The 16,823-nt window shown below is 26.4% G+C and overlaps 3 protein-coding genes across 3 annotated transcripts in view; 1 reads left to right on the top strand and 2 right to left on the bottom strand.

The window, feature by feature from the left end:
* LOC101500046 (protein TRIGALACTOSYLDIACYLGLYCEROL 4, chloroplastic-like) overlaps window positions 1–3,508 on the bottom strand; it is a 5,995-nt gene extending 2,487 nt beyond the window's left edge. The window contains exons 1-4 of the mRNA XM_004487899.3: window positions 3,136–3,508; window positions 1,818–2,064; window positions 562–925; window positions 7–53 (exon numbers count right to left, since the gene is read on the bottom strand). Coding sequence (XP_004487956.1) covers window positions 7–53; window positions 562–925; window positions 1,818–2,064; window positions 3,136–3,395 — 918 coding nt within the window. The 5' untranslated portion in view covers window positions 3,396–3,508. The remainder of the gene's footprint in view (window positions 1–6; window positions 54–561; window positions 926–1,817; window positions 2,065–3,135) is intronic.
* A 3,814-nt stretch (window positions 3,509–7,322) lies between these two features.
* On the top strand, window positions 7,323–8,298 carry LOC101510521 (uncharacterized). The gene has a single exon (XM_004487854.4). It carries the CDS (start codon window positions 7,438–7,440, stop codon window positions 8,164–8,166), a length of 729 nt encoding a protein of 242 aa, XP_004487911.1. The 5' UTR covers window positions 7,323–7,437; the 3' UTR covers window positions 8,167–8,298.
* Window positions 8,299–12,774: 4,476 nt separating this feature from the next.
* Window positions 12,775–15,520, bottom strand: LOC101510189 (polygalacturonase QRT3). Its single transcript, XM_004487853.4, has 3 exons — window positions 15,133–15,520; window positions 14,668–14,904; window positions 12,775–14,104 (listed from the first exon to the last, which is right to left on the bottom strand). Exons 1-3 carry the CDS (start codon window positions 15,355–15,357, stop codon window positions 13,091–13,093), a joined length of 1,476 nt encoding a protein of 491 aa, XP_004487910.1. The 5' UTR covers window positions 15,358–15,520; the 3' UTR covers window positions 12,775–13,090.
* Window positions 15,521–16,823: the final 1,303 nt, after the last annotated feature.

Below are 16,823 nucleotides of genomic sequence, written 5' to 3'. Positions count from 1 at the left end.
GTCTACTTGTGCTCTTGCCAAATTCTCCCCAAAAGATGCAGTTGCAGCAGCACCTTATACCATAAAAGAATTCAAGAAATAATAAGCACAATATAAAAAAATCTGTAAGGCTCTGTCTAGGACTCGTTTACTTCTGATTTTTCCGATTTCCATTTCCACCGATAAAATAAACATTAGAAAAGACCATATGGAAGTTTTTTAAAATGAATTTTCAATTTTACTTTTAATGTGGGTGGCTGAAATGGCATTTGGTTAGATATTATTTAAGCTGTGATAGAAAAAATATAGTAGTTAAATAGAGATAATCCATTTTCGGAAACACCGAAAATGTTTTGAAATTTTAAAAAATATTCCATTAATTTTTAAAATTCATTTTCAAAAACATTCATAGTGTTCTCTAATGTTTATTTTATCAGTGGAAATGGAAACAAAAACATCAGAAGTAATTAAGCAAGGGAATAGTATAATCTTAGGTCAAAGCCAAGTGTCCCTTCCCTTTTCATTTGAACTCTAGAATGTATTTGCGAAAAAAAAAAAATTACAAACAAGCCGAGAGCTTACCAATCATCCCTGAGGCAGACACATGAGGATTTGAAAGAAAGATATCATATGGTTGAACCAATTTCAATTTAGGAGTCTCACTTCTCCAGATATCAATGTTTTTCCTATAGGAGAAGACACTTTTGAAGGCCAAACCCGGAAGTAGAGAGCGTGGTACTCTATCATTTTGCTTTTGAATATTTTGGAACTGCTCGGGTGACCCTGAAGTGTAGTGCGCAGACAAATGATAACCAGTAGAAGAGTCACTGGTAGTCAAAGAAGCGAGATCAATCGCCATCGAAAATGGTACATCCCAGTAATTACCAGTCTTATCAATAAAAAGACCGGGATAAACTGCCTCCACTGTAAGATCATGATGTGGAAACTACAACCACACAACAATATTTTGTATTAGTGAAAAAATTTAAAACCAAATTCAACTTCAATGATCAATCCATGTCAAAATGTGACAACAGAATAAATAAAAGTAGGTAGTTAGTATAATTCGGATTAACCTCCACATACTTGTGGATAGCTAATGTAGAATTAATAATCAACTGTGTGATAGATATACTCGTGAAGCTCGGTAAGCTAGTCCTTAGTTTGATTACAAAAACTCTAAGTTTCTGCTCAACTGTTAGCTGTTCGAAGTCTAAGTCTGTTATAGTTAACTAGTTGTTGTAACAGGTTTCTCCAGCTGTACAATAATTCCTATGAATGTAAGGCCTTGACACTGACTTCAACGTTTTCCTGGCAATTGTGCTCTGAAACCTCTTTACTTGTGCCATCTATAACCAAGAGTCTGGTCAGAGATACAGCGTAGTAAATTTTCTAAAGACTATTCAGTGTCCTTTGAGTTTCATCCATCGACTTGCTATTCACTTTTGATCTCTTGGATCTAATTGTCTATACAGTTCCAATCTTGTCTCTCCTTGAGATGACATCATGTGGGAAATTTCTGCTGCAAGCTATTCGGTGTTTGGCAGCAACCTCACTAAATGTAAAGAAATTAACCGAGTTCGACAGAATATAAAATACAAAGATTTGTCGGTTGCTCTCTCTCACTTATCTCTTTCACCCTCTTGCCGTTTCCAACACAGAAATTTGCAATAAAGTGGTAAGAATGGAATGACTCGTATTTAAAAGATGGGCTCCTCGTCAAACAACAATGCTATAGAATTCCAGAACATTATACTTGCAGCAAATACTAAAAATCCTCAAGAATTAAAGCATCAAGAAACATAGAAATTCATAATAAGATACAAACTAATGCTTACTTTATGATTAAGTACAGCTTTCGCACGAGGTTTATCAGTATAGTCATATGAATCTAAGCCAAAAAGTAAAGTATCGTCCGGTGTTAACTGGAACTCTGAACATAATCCCAACGCATACAAAGATTTCTGTCGTAGGTGTCTCCCAAATGTTTTCAACCAAGAGGAATTCCGCGCAGGTTTTTCCTCACTGCTCTTAACAGAGGAAATGAATTTCTGCAAATTGAACTGACCCAGTAAAAATACAAACCTGCAAAACTTTCAAACTTGAATATCAACCAATATAAAGCCCATAACAATTAACAGACACAGTTCAATTATGATGAAGACATACTAAAAATTAACACCGCCAAGTTTTTAATGCAAATAAGGGCTAAATATGGTTTTAGCACCTATTAAATACTCACTAAACAAATGTAGTCCCTATAAAATTTGCATCCATATTTAGTCTCTCATTTATTGATCTCAGGGACTACAACATAAATAAAAAAATTCATCAGAATCACCATATGGTAACTAAATATGGATGAAAATTTTGATAGGAACTAAACTTGATAAGATATTATATTATAGGGACTAAAATTATATTTAACTTTGCATACAATCATTGACTTAGTATACCATTTTTACTTACAGTCCTATTCTTAAACTCACCCTCAATGAACTGAACAAAACAGGAGTTATGTTTTGAAAACTAAAACAGAACTAATTGGATTGATTCTAGAGAAGTATAATTGATTTTTACATGTTTGGTTGTTCTCAAGTAGAATTGATTTTGCCTACATAATTGATTCTAACTTCAAGCTAGAACTTGGAGCTTTTGCCTCTCCATATTTGAATTGAAGCCATGAATATATTATTCAACTCACTTTTACATGAATGTGTCCAACCATAAATTCAATTAAAATCAATTTAAGTTACCAAACACACACTAAAGTGTATGTTTGGACTCACTTCAGCAAGAGCCAAAAGTGTGATTCTGAAGACTCAAAATCAATTTTGCAATGTTTGGGAATTCTTGACTAGAATTGATTTTGCCTCTCTATAGTATAATTGATTCTAACTTGAAGCTAGTAGTTTTTGCCGCCAAACCAGATATTTACCGTCAATATTTTTTGATCAACATGGAAAAATCCAAACATAAAATCACTTTACTTTAAAACAATCTGAATTGAATCAAAACCAATGTTCTCCACATAGAACCAAACACACACTAACAACCCATCAACTAAAAAAGCCACAAAAAGATATAAAAATGGAAACTTTAAAAATGGGGTTCACAAAATATAAACAAAATAGGGCAAAGGAGTTGAGAAAATACCAATTATCAGTAAAGGGGAGAGAGAGAACACGTTGGAGAGTGAAACCTTGAGGTTGTGAAAAAGATGGAAGAAGAGGAGCATACATGAAAAGTTGCATGAATTGAAGTTGTCTAGGTCTAGAAAGTCTTGTACCTCTTGATAAACCCAAAGGGAGAGGATAACCTGGAACAGGAGAAACCAATGCATCAAGTGTTTTTGGAGTTGAAATGTCTAAATCATAAAACCCACCACCATCCATTACCCATCTTAGTTTCCTCATTGTAACTGCTCCAACAAACAAATGCTTGTAATTTCTTCTCTCAAACTTGCTCCATCTTCAGAGGATGAACACAAGGGAGTAAAAAAGGTTTAAAGATTTGGGATAATTAATGGAATGACAAAAATAGTTCATAGAAAATATTTTTAATCTAACATTCCCTAGATAAATTAAAATTAGTTCATACATGTTAAATTAATTTAATTGAATATTTAGTAAAATTGATGTTTAATTTAATTTTAAAATGTAAAATAATATAAAAGAAGATTTTTAATTAAAATTAATTTATCAATTAATTTCAAATAAAATTATTTTTTATTAGTTCAAAGTTTATCAATATGATATTTTCTATTATTTTAAATTAAAATAAATATATAAATTGTTTACTTTAAAATATTAATTATTATAAAATTGAAATTAATTATAAATAATTTACTTTAACTTGTTATGTATTGAAAAAACTAAAATTATTATAATTTTTTTTTAATTATAATAAATAAATTATAAAAGGTAAAAATGAATTTTAGTAAAACAATCACTGCAATATAACATTGTAAGGTTAATTTTTTGGTATGTTTGCTTTTGTCAATGAATTATAGATCCTAATTGATGTAAATTTTCTTTTAAAAGCAATAAATTTATTTAAATTTTTATTTATTTATTTAATGGAATTTAGTTATTTTTTAATCTACCAAATTTTAGAAGGACATTGGTATTTGTCTATTATTATTAATAATTACTAAGTGGATAATTTTATCTGTTAAATTTTATTATTTAATTTTCATATTTTTATAATTTTAAATAATAATTTATTAGATTATATATAATAACAAAACTATATTTTTTATTTATAAAATCATACATATTTTTTAAAAATTAATTTTTAAAATTTTATTTTTAAATATAATATAAAATTCCATTGTTTTAAATTGATATTTATATTTTATTATATTTTAATTTTTCATATTTTCAATTATATTTTATCATGTGTAACCAACTAACTATATAGGTTCAATGCTAAATCTGCAATTGATTAATCAAATTCATATATTAATTGAGGTAGATATATAAGAACATTTTAACGTTTCGATAACATGAAATATTATATGACTTTCAAGAACTACTAGAACAATAATATAATATTGCAATTATAGTTAACTCTAGAGCATGATATTAATGTCAAACTCTAAAAAGTTAACATCTATAACTTAATCTATAACTTAAGTAATTCATTTCTTCTTTCATTCAATTTCAATGGCCATATTTTTTTATTTTATTATGTTCAAACTCATTATCAAGAGTTGATGGATCTCATCTTGATTAATCATTAATTATACAAGTATTTAATTGTATTCAATATCCTTTCCATTAGCATACTAAGGTAGTAGGTGTCCGAAATTGAGATACAATATAACAAGATCAGATTAAAGAAAATTTATTACATTTTTTTTTGAGAGTTTTCGGATCAAAGTAATATTACCCATTAGAAAATATTTACTTCATATGCATCATCTATATTTGTAATTTAATAAATAAGATCTATTAATCTTCATCTTATAAAGAGCATCACATATATATTGATCTATCAAAATTGTTGATGTTTTATTCACAATAATCATTCGATTAAAAATATTTTAGATTAAAATAATAAACTAATAAAAATTCAATATCCTAATCTTGATCACGGTAACAAGTCTATAATTTTAATAAAAAGAATATTAAATTACTAATTAATTAAATAGCAAAAATGTTACTAAAATTTAATAGTTATTAAATCTAAAATTAGTTACGTGATTGATTGGATTTTAGAAATATCTAATTATTCCAAACATGTTATAATTTTAGAGATATAGTAAAGTGAGACCCGTGTCATGCACGTAAAATATTTATTAGGTGATTAGAAAATAATAACGATAGTAATTGTTATTTGACGATCGTCCCTTTTGTGTAAGCATTTTTTTAGTGTGTTCTTGTTTTCTTTGTTGGTAGGGCACCGCTAGTGCTTAGAACATTTATTTCGATTAAAATTTTATTTGTTTTTATTTTAAATTGTTATTTTACTGTTTCATTGTTTGAAATAAAAAATTTAAGCTTTTACCATCTCGATCCATTTTTCGAGATTAAAAATTTTGTTATAATTAATATATATATATATATATATAGAATTTTATTATATATGTGTATAGGATTTTCGTATCGTGCACATTGAAGCATTCACTTATTGACAAATTTATATTATATTAATATTTAAATGTGAATACAATTATTTATGTAAAATGGTACAATAGAATATTAAAAATTAGATAAAGACAACTTAAATATTGTTATCCATGGTGTGTGAGTAACGTGTTTGTAAATATAGTGGACGACATTTAAATTTGACATGAGTCAATTGTAAATTAATTATTAGTATCAATGTTATTGATAACATTTTTTTATAAATAAAACTTAAATATTTATAGCTGTAAGAAATTACAGTAACTTATTTCAGAATTATTTTTTCAAAAAGTAAATTTAGAATATACAAAATATTTTATATATTTTATACAATTTATATAATTGTTCATTAGATTTAATTTATATACATTATTAATATAAAAAAATTACATTATCAATCAATCATATTTCTCATATTCAACTTTAATAATAACTATTTCAAAAGAGTTTTTATACATATAAAATAGAAATTGATTAGGCTAAAAAAAATAAAAAAATAGATATATAACAAATAATATCTGAAAAAGTAAAAGTAATTATTAATTAATCGATATGTGAATATGAAATAAATAATTTATCTTTAAATATGTGTTAATTTATATTTAGGGCAAAATAGGTATTTTGAGTTTGTTTTTAAATCTGCATTAGTTTGTTATCAAATGAATATAGAAAACATAAATTTATTTAGAAGTATGTATAGATTAATATCTTGTGTCTCAAATTAATTGGTTGTTGGAGAGGTTCCACATGTCAAATTATTAACAATTTTTCAATGTAGGTATTAAATGTATAATCGTCTCTAATTGTATTGTATGTAGTATAGATATAAATATTAAAAAAATAATTTATTTTGAACTATGTATAGATTTTTTTTTAATTAATTAATTGTGTCTCAAATTAATGGATTGTTGTAGAGATTTCATGTATCTGTTAGTAACTTTCTAATGTTGCAAAATAACCATTCCTTATGATACTTTAAAAAAATATCTTAAATTTTTTTTATTTTTACTTCAGAAATGACTTATTTTCGTTTGTTTGTTAGGATTTTAGTCAATTAATTTGTTAATCCTTTTCATTACATATTTTATGAATCAATGTAATTACTAAGGAATTTTTCTTTCTATTAAACTTTTAAATTTAATTATTTTCTTTTGAGATGAATTATTTTAACCTGTGATTTGTAAACACAGTGGGTGGGTAGCTAGATCTTTATTTAACATTTTCAACTTTATAGTACACATTTTTTTGACCATGAATGCTAAGGAGTAAGGACCAACATAACAAACAAAGAGTCCCAAAAATGATGTTATCATTGATTTTCATTTCGTCACTAATATTAACTTCAATATATATGTTATTTCCTGGAAGCAGACCATTCTTTGGCTTTAAGTTTCTTCTCTGTCTCTATCAAAGAATAGTCAAAATTGAACATTTTTACTTTGACCATGGACAATTGACTAATGCACACACTATGTAAATACATAATAGTATATCCCTCCCTATAAGCTAAATCACAAAAATAAATAAAATAAATTAGTCGTATTAAATTTATATTTTCATTATAGTATCAATTATTGGTTACATAAAACCATGTAAAATAAATAAGAGAATATTGATAAATAAATAATTAAAAATTGAAAGAAAATCTTATAAATAAATAGATAAATAAAAAGAAATTTAATCTTATATTTAAAGACAATACCGAAGTAAACAAAGAAGCTTCAATTCATTGTTTAAATTAAAGACTATGTGATAGTGTTATCAAGGACTAATCACTAAACCTCATCACATTTTTTCACCTACTTCAAAAATTTCAATCCAAACACATATGAGTAATACCATGACTGCTTCTACTGACCAATATTGGATGCAACTCTACCAACAACAACAAGCTCTCATGGATGATGCTCTAACTCCACCTAGGGAACCTTTCTATGATTCAATTGTGATGACAACAAATCCTACTCCAACAACCATACCAATAGAGACAATGATTTTGAGTCCAACAAATTCATACACAAACACTAGTGGTCAATTGACTCCAAAGGGTGGTAATGTATCCAAACCAATAAAAAGAAGGTCTAGAGCTTCTAAGAGAACACCAACCACACTTCTAAATGCAAATACCACAAATTTTAGAGAACTTGTTCAACAATTCACCGGTTGTCCTAGCTCAAATTTGTCGTCGTCATCGTCGTCGCTAGGAGTTCATAAAGGTCCTATTACCTTAAACTTTCAACAAGGTAGCAACCAAATTCACCATGACACAACAACAATAATGCCACAATTTAGTAGCACAAGTTACAATCAAGTTCATCATCATCAAGTTTCTAAGCCACTTCCATGGAAGAAAGATCAAATTCAAGTGCCTCAGCAAGAGAAGAATGGTTATAACTCATTTGATTATGGGAAGGACAACAATTTTATTGCAAATTTGGGTAACTCATCAAGGCCTAGTACTAGTAACATGGATGTCTCTAATGGATTGGTTGTGGATAATGATTTTGGTTTGAATGATCTAACTATGAATGAATTCTCCAATGATACTTTTATGTGATGAAAAATGTTTAATTATATACTTTTATGGATTGTTCATTGTTGTATGCATTTACCTATTATAGCAATAATGTATAAGGTTTATATGCTATAGCTTTAATATTTTTTTTATATTCAATTTTGTTTCTATCTATCTTTTCCTCAGGTTACTTAAATGTACAACATTTTCTTTTTGTCTCCTTTCTACATAATGGGAACACAACATCTTTATATTATTTTAATTTATTTTTGAAAATTAACAGTAGTCTCTTGTTTAGATTATAAAGCAATATATTGATTTCAATCCTTTTTGTTACATGTGAATTCTATTAATTAAATTATTGATTTTTTTTCTCTTCTTCATATTCTTCTATTGTATTGCAAATTTTAAAAGTTTTATAATATAAAAAAGTTGTCTATTTTATTTTATTAATCATTTAACTTATTTTAAATTAGATCAAATAACAAACTTTTAAATAAACTAACATGTTAGATTATATTTTCAATAGAACATACCTAAAAAATCTTTAGAATTGACCTTATAAATATTTAAAATAAGTTAAAGATATTTTATGAATGATTGTAAAACCAAGTCTACTTCCACCTTAGTTAAATTGACATCTGCCTTAGAAGATTAAATATGTAATTTGAGGGATTTTTTTTTTCTTTCTATATTAAGAATGAGAATTAAGAAATACAATTAAGAAGAATATGAAGATGGAAAGATTGTTCCATGCCATAATGTGCATAACTTAACTTTTTTTTCTATGAAATGATAAAATACAATAGTTTAAAATAATTATTTGATTCATAAAATAATCATTAATTTATTAACTAAGAAAATAATTATATCGAAATTATTTAATTTATCAATATATCTTAGAATGTTGTTAAATATTTCTTTAACACTCAATAATTATTTCATTGCTTGAGGTCAGAACCCAGAACAATCAACTATATAGTTTATTATTTGTGCGCATGATAATCAAATATTCAAAATCTAGTAGTACTTTGTGCAAATCTCTTAATTCAATTTTGTGTATTTAGGCCAAAGTTTAGGTTTTTTTTTACAACATATACAAGGATGTAGGAATTAATCTATTAACAATCCACTAATTACACATGACATATTCTAGAGCCGAAAATAATAAACATATTTTAATATAGAAGTCAAATAAATATAGGGCATGCATATTCATTAGGATTTATATATATTTTGATTTATTAAAAGATGAAGTTTTACGGATGCCTAAATTCACAATTGCTCGTCTTTTAATAACAATCATGAATAATCTTTAAACAATTGATTTGATACTTAAAAGAGAGATGATGAACATTCAATTTGTGATTCTTCCTCAATCTAGACTCTTTATTGCTTAAACACTTGAGAATAAGAGGCAACATGTCATGTTGATTTATTGGAAATCATAGCCTATATATATATATATATATATATATATATATATTGATAGCCAATTAAGACTCTTATTATTCTCAAATGAATCAATCAAATATTGAATCCATATCAATTAATTAAATATTTAATTAATTATTCAATAAGAAATTTAATTAACTTTATTATTTAATTTCATCACTAATCCATTCAAAATCTTAATTAATAAATAACTAATATAATTAAACAAAAATATGTGTTTACATAGTAATATTGAAATATGATAATTAAATAAAATATTTAATAAAAATTATTCCAACAAAGGGCACATACAAATTTTTGCCTAAATACAATAAAAGTATAATTGCTTCTACGATCCTTTAACTTAATTTTAGATATCACTTCAGTCTTTTATCTTTTTTTTTTTTCATTTCGATTTGGTCCTTTATTTAATTTTAAGTAAACAATTTGATCTTTTATGTTTTAAAATATTAACAATGTTATCATTTTTACAAAAAATTATCAAAATGTTCAAACAAAACTCATAGAATTAATTATTATCTTCAAGATAATGCAAATTTCATCAAATTTATAATTCAAATAAACTCATATTTTTATTATTTATATTTTTAAATTTTTGTAATAAAATTAAATAAAAGACCAAATAAAATGAAAAAGATAAAAAATTAAAATATTATCTAAAATTAAATTAAAAGATTTCGAGTAAGTATGTCTACAATAGACGCCTCTCGAATAATGTATGTATCACACAAAGAAAACCCATGAGAAGGTGTTCTTGTTAAGCTAGTGTGATTCTCATCCTGTTGCAAGCATCTCAATTCCTCATGTTGAACAGGATATAGTTTAAAAGAAACTATGAGGGATTTGAATTAGGGATATAGTCTTGGTCACTTGGAGTGGGACCAGATCTCGAGGGATTTGAATGGAATTATGTGCTAGTTTTGGCTGCATATGCATAATAAAATACTTAACCAAGTCTAGCCTTATCTTTTCTCTTTAAATATTACAAGGTTGATTTAGTTTAATATTATCACAAATGTACAACATTAACTTTAAAGGATCTACTAAAAAAAACTTCAAAGTTGTTGTTATTATTAATATTATGGCTAAATAATATTTACGGTTCTTTAATTTAATTTTAGTTAATATTTTAATAATTCATTTTTTTAATTTAATTATTTATTTTAATTTTAAGCGATAATTTGATCTTTTATATTTTAAAATGTCAACAATATTTTTATTTTTTATAAAAATTTAAAATTTTCAAACAAAAATCATAAAATTAATTATCATCTTCAATATAATGTAAATTTCATCAAATTCATAACTTAAATATTTAAATAAACTAATATTTTCATTCTTTATTTTATGAATTTGATGTTGTTGGAGATGAAAATATGAGTTTATTTAAATATTTGAGTTATGTATTTGATGAAATTTGCATTATATTGAAAATGATAATTAATTTTACGAATTTTGTTTGAAAATTTTAATGAATTTTTTAATTTTTGGAAAAAAAATGATAACATTGTTGACATTTTAAAACATAAAATATCAAATTGTCTGAAATTAAGTTAAGGGACTAGAGATACTATTTAGCATGTTATTATTGTTCTTGCTGCTGCAGTGTGTTTTATTTTATACAATGCGTATTTAATTTTATTGATAAGACATTTTTAAAATGAATGTTTATTATAAAGAAATAATAATTAATAAAAGTAAACTTTCAAATATATTATAATTTTTTTGACATTTTTATTATTTTTGAAAACGTATACAAGTTTTCATTTTTTAAATATATTTTTCTTTATAACAAATATTAATTAAAAAAATATTTTGTCAAAAATAAAGGAAAACTTATAATTACAACCCAAAACTGGTGCCATGGAACGAGGGTAGGCACTAGGCATAAATCACAACTTTGTGAGTATTCTACCCTACACATAGATCTTAACCTATCGTTGTTTAATCAAAGATAATTTTACTTTTTTAATTATTTATCATAAATTTTAAAATTAATAATTTTAGAAGTTTTAAATTTTTGAAATAAAACTACATTTTGAATATTTTGAAAATTTTTAAATCCGGAAAATTTTAGAAGTTTCTAAATATGGAAAGTTTCAAAAAAGTTTCTATTTCGAAAGTTTCAGATTGCTTGAAATTTTCTATTTCAAAATATTTGAATTGTTCGAAATTTTTAAAATTTTGAAAATTTTCATTTTGAAGGTATGAAAAATTTGTGTATCACTAACTTTTTTTTTTATTTACAAAATTTGAAAATATTCGAAAGTGGGAGTAAAAAAATGAGTGGTAAAAAATAGAAGATTTTATAAAAAATTAAAAAAAAAAATATATTTTTATATTAATCGAAGGAAAGACACATCTATGTGTAGAGGTGCATGGTAGAATACTCTTATCTTATTTTTTTGCATTTTCAAATATTGGCTTGCCTACTTAAAATCCAGGTGACACAGTTTTCGCAGTTGGGCTTGGGCTAAAATGAAAATGCTCTTTCTAGATTCACCTTTCTCTTTTCTTGTTAATTTTTTTCTTCTTTTTTATTCAGTTTTGAAGTTTTATTCGAAATGAAAAGTAGCATATATTCCTTTTAATTTCTTTAAATATTAAGTCTCTAGTAACATATTTTTAACTAAATAATATAAACTCTATATTTTGAAATATTTTCAACTAAATTGTATTGGCATCAAAGTTGGTTAACAAAATTTCAAGCTCGGGACCAATTAAACTTTTTTAATAAAGTTTGAGTTATAAAAAATTTGAAGACTCAACTATATCTATCACCTATTATTTGCATTTCTTCTCTCACTCTTCATATTATCAAATACACAAAAATATATAAATAGACAGTGCAAATATGTAAAATATATGCTTGAATTAGTCAATTTGAACAAAATTTAGAAATTTTTTAAAAGACTTTGGATGAGAGAAAAAAATTTCTTTAATTTTATTTATTTATTATTTATATGTGTATAACTTGTTCATTTTCTATTTTGTGACGCCAAAACTTCAAATGTACACTTTATACACTTCAACATTATCAGCTAATTTTTTCAATTACGCCACCTAAAACTTATGATCCTTGCACAATTTAATCTAACCAAACCTGTTAAACTTAATTTTGAGAAAGAAGAGTATGAAAATCCCATCAAATCAAATAAATATATAAAGGCATCAATAGCCTCTCATACAAAATCATATATAATGATGTTTCAATAAGTAATTATTTGAATTATTCATATTAGCCATCTTATGTGAATAAATAACATCATATTCAAATTTTATAAAACTATTTTTTCAAATAGATGCAATTCAACCTAGGTCCAGTTTTATGAACCAAGCTGTTGAAAATCTATATCTTCTATCAAATACTTAACCATCACTTACACAACAGTTTGTGATGATTCAATAAAATCTAAATCTTCTTAAAAACCTATGACAATGTTTAGTATAATGCTAAATTTACTCTAAGCTGATGCACATTTTGCCTCTTCACTCAGAAATGAAAACTTCTTCAACTCACCCCGCTTTGATCCACCGTGACAAAAACATTAGCAACAACAGCTTCATTGGTTTGAATCACAACTTTATTATCCGAAACATTCCTCAAAGCATGATTAGGAAAAGTAGTTCCTACAGAACTTAATGAGTACTGAACATTTTTAATAAGATTAGGAAATATAAGAATGTTATTAAAATCAACATTCCATAAACTTCCATTCCCTTCCATACTCATTTTTGCAACTGTAGCCTTTAATTTCATTCCCCTTACAATGTTCCTATCAACAACAACTTGATCTATTTCATGAAAATTACTGTTATTTGATTCATCCAAATGAACAATTTCAACACCTTGATTTGAACCAGAGAACATGTTATCAACAATAGTAACACCGTTAACAACACCATGGATAGATTTGAAGACAATATTAGCATCACCAAGGAAGAAGGTACTTGAAATATGAAGTTGAACAGGATCTTCAGCAACAATGCTTGTGTAATCCATATAAGAATTCACAATCCTTGTTTGAGTTAAACCAGGAAGTTGCAAATAAATTCCAGTGCCACCAAAACCAGTGGCTTTATTGTAACAATGTATACCAGAAAATGTGTTGGCTTGACCAGTAACCAAGATTCCAATATCAGCAGAGAAAATCACAACATCTGTGACAGCATTATCATTACCTTGAAGGTTTATTCCTATGCCTGTGAAGTTTCTTTCTTGTTGATCGCCGCCGGCTGTAATATGCTGACCAATGAATGAGTTTCTGATGTATGTTTCATGTCCACTTTTTACTAATATTCCATTTGTTGTGAAATGTGTAATGTAACAATTCTCTATGTTTGTTCTAACTGAATTTATTACTGAAATTCCTCCTCCTCTATACTTTGAATCCAATAACAGGTCTTTCAGAGTTATGTACTCAAAATTGTAGGATGATGAAGATGAATTTGATGAGGGTGATAAATCAATAATGTACCCTTCTTCAGGAAAATTATCTGAGGCTTTTATTGTTCCACCATGTATCTGTTTTTTCATCAATTAAAACAATAAATAAATCAATTTGGCCTGTCAAATATTTTGATTTATTTTGAATGCTGTATTGAGTAAACAAATAAAAAGTGTTAGTTTGGTTTGGCTTGACTTTTCTAATATCTTAATAAGGAAAATACTTTTCTAATATATGAATACAAAATAGTCATACTTATTTTGTTGATCTAGTTATACCAACTGCTTCGCCACCATGACTAACTTATACTAAATTGTGACTACTAATTTCTCTCAAAAATCAAATCAGGCAATAAAGTCTTAAAACACTGCCAATTGTCAAAAAATAATGAAGGGTATGTAAACTTTGGTAGATACTTCTCATATAGTAAGCATCAAGTATATTGTTCAAAAAGCAACATTTCTTCCTATTGAAATGCAGCAAAGTTGAAAAAAACTCCTGAGGAATTTCCCTCCTATGTCATCTTACTAGGCTGGAGAACTAGTCTCTGCTGTTGTACGCAGAGATATTCGGATACCATTACTCATGAAAAATTATGTGAATGTAAGTTATCAAATTAAGAGTTTGTGCAGGCATATACCATGAGGTTTCCAACACCGGCTTCCGGCAACTTGATTGACCTGCTGATCAAGTAATTTCCACCTTCAAGATTGATCTGTGCACCTCCAAGGTTTCTTATGCCTTCCATCAAATGTTCTTCACTTAGACCATTTGCTGCATCTGCTATGGCTGCAAGTATTGCATCTGTGCTATCTGAAGTCCCTGTTGGGTCTGCACCATAAGATGTCACATGGTATTCTTTTGGATTGTTCATACCCTATATCACATAAAAACAAAACATCAAGCATTTGATACTTTTTCCCTATGAAAAATGGACTCAACTAAAGGCGAAACTATGAATCACAGACACAAACACTAGACACATATACTAACAAGTTGACACCGATAATAATTTGAAAAATTGAATGTATCTACGTGTGAGTGTCGTGTCAATGTTAAACACTAACCGATGTCGGACAACAGACACATATTATGATTGAATTACCTCAGTTGGCTGAGAAGAAGGAGAAGGTGAGAAGGATGATGAAGTTGTTGAAGCAATGGAGTCATGTCTTGTTAAAGATGTCTTAAATGAATGCAATCCACGTATTGCATCATGATAGTTTCCCTTAGAAATTGTCCTAGAAAGCATATTCTCACCATAAACACCAATTACAATGAAACAAGATACCCCAAGAAGAAAGGAACATACAATAGATTTTCTTGTCATATTTGTGACAAGTTTTTGAGGTTCTAAGGTTAGTGTGAAGCTGTTGTGGAAAAGAATTCTAGGTGAGTGTCCATTTAAATAAGGTTATGAGAGGGAGAGACATGGAAAGAAGTGATGTTAACTAAGATTTGATAAGAAAAGGTTTAGAGACATTTTGATATTGGATCATACACATAACACCTTCTATGATCATTTTAGATTATGTAACCTTTTTTTTTTTAATAATTTACCATGACCTCACATAAAAGTAAGCAGTTACCAACTTCTTACTTTTGGGACCTTAATTTACTTTACTATATAGTTTGACATATTCCAAAGGGGTAATTAGATTGGATGCTTCATAATGGTAAATCAGGACAAAAATATTATTTGGTGGGTATCTACTTATTTATTGCTTAGATGGATATAATTTTTAAGTCTTTTGATTTTTACAGGCTGGGGCTCATCAAATAGGCATGATTAAATTGGAAAGTTATTTATGGGACCATTAGGTAGACATGATATATAAATATTTGAAATTTGGAAGACATGGTACGCCTTTAAATTATATTAGCAATCCCCCCCAATTTTATTAAATTTTTCAAGAATAATGAAACTCTAACAACTAATCAAATTCATCGAAATCTAAATGTCATTGTATTCACAATTTTGTAATTTTTTTAATTATACAATTAAATTATAATTGGCTTAAATATTTGATTCAATTTTCGTATAATTTTTTTTTTTTTAATTTAAATCATGTAAGTTTAATTTAGTTTTATTTAAAAGTATATGAAAATTTGACATATACTTGATTCATATGATTTATTATCTGATAATTTCTCAAGCTTTCATATACTTGATAATAATTATAACTAGATCTCAATCCACATATTACGCGGGTGTCTTGATATTTATTTTTAAAAAATTAGTAACCATTAGAAATTATATGGTATATATAATTTATAAGTCTCCTGTAGAATTAATCATTTATAAGTCTCATTTTTCATTTTGTTTCGTGAATTAACACTCTTATTCAACAAATATTATATCTTAGTAGCATAAATGCAATTACTTAGATATCAAATCAACCACAATAGTTATATTTATAATTTTATTGTACACAATTCTATTTATAAATATCATCTCAAAATAATAATAGTTAATTAGATGTATGAATTATAAGAAAGAAAATTGACAATAAAGTGCTACCCACGTCACAGAAGAATAACTTGAAAAACATTAAAAGTGACATTAGCATATATAAAATTCACAAGGCAGCTAAATAAATTAACAAATGGATGAATTATTTGAATTGATAGTAGGAAGAACTTTTCTTTCTACGATAATAAGATATCTTAAAGGAAAAAGTTTGAACTAAAACAAATGTATAACATAAGTGCAACTTAAAAAAAAATATTAATTAAATTCAATTATGAAAATTGTGCATTTAGAATAGAATAATTATGGAATATGGTAAATACTTT

The sequence above is a fragment of the Cicer arietinum genome, chromosome 1 (genome assembly GCF_000331145.2).
Source record: "Cicer arietinum cultivar CDC Frontier isolate Library 1 chromosome 1, Cicar.CDCFrontier_v2.0, whole genome shotgun sequence".
In the NCBI taxonomy this organism is placed as follows: domain Eukaryota; kingdom Viridiplantae; phylum Streptophyta; class Magnoliopsida; order Fabales; family Fabaceae; genus Cicer; species Cicer arietinum.
This window is presented reverse-complemented; position numbering and strand designations above follow the sequence as displayed.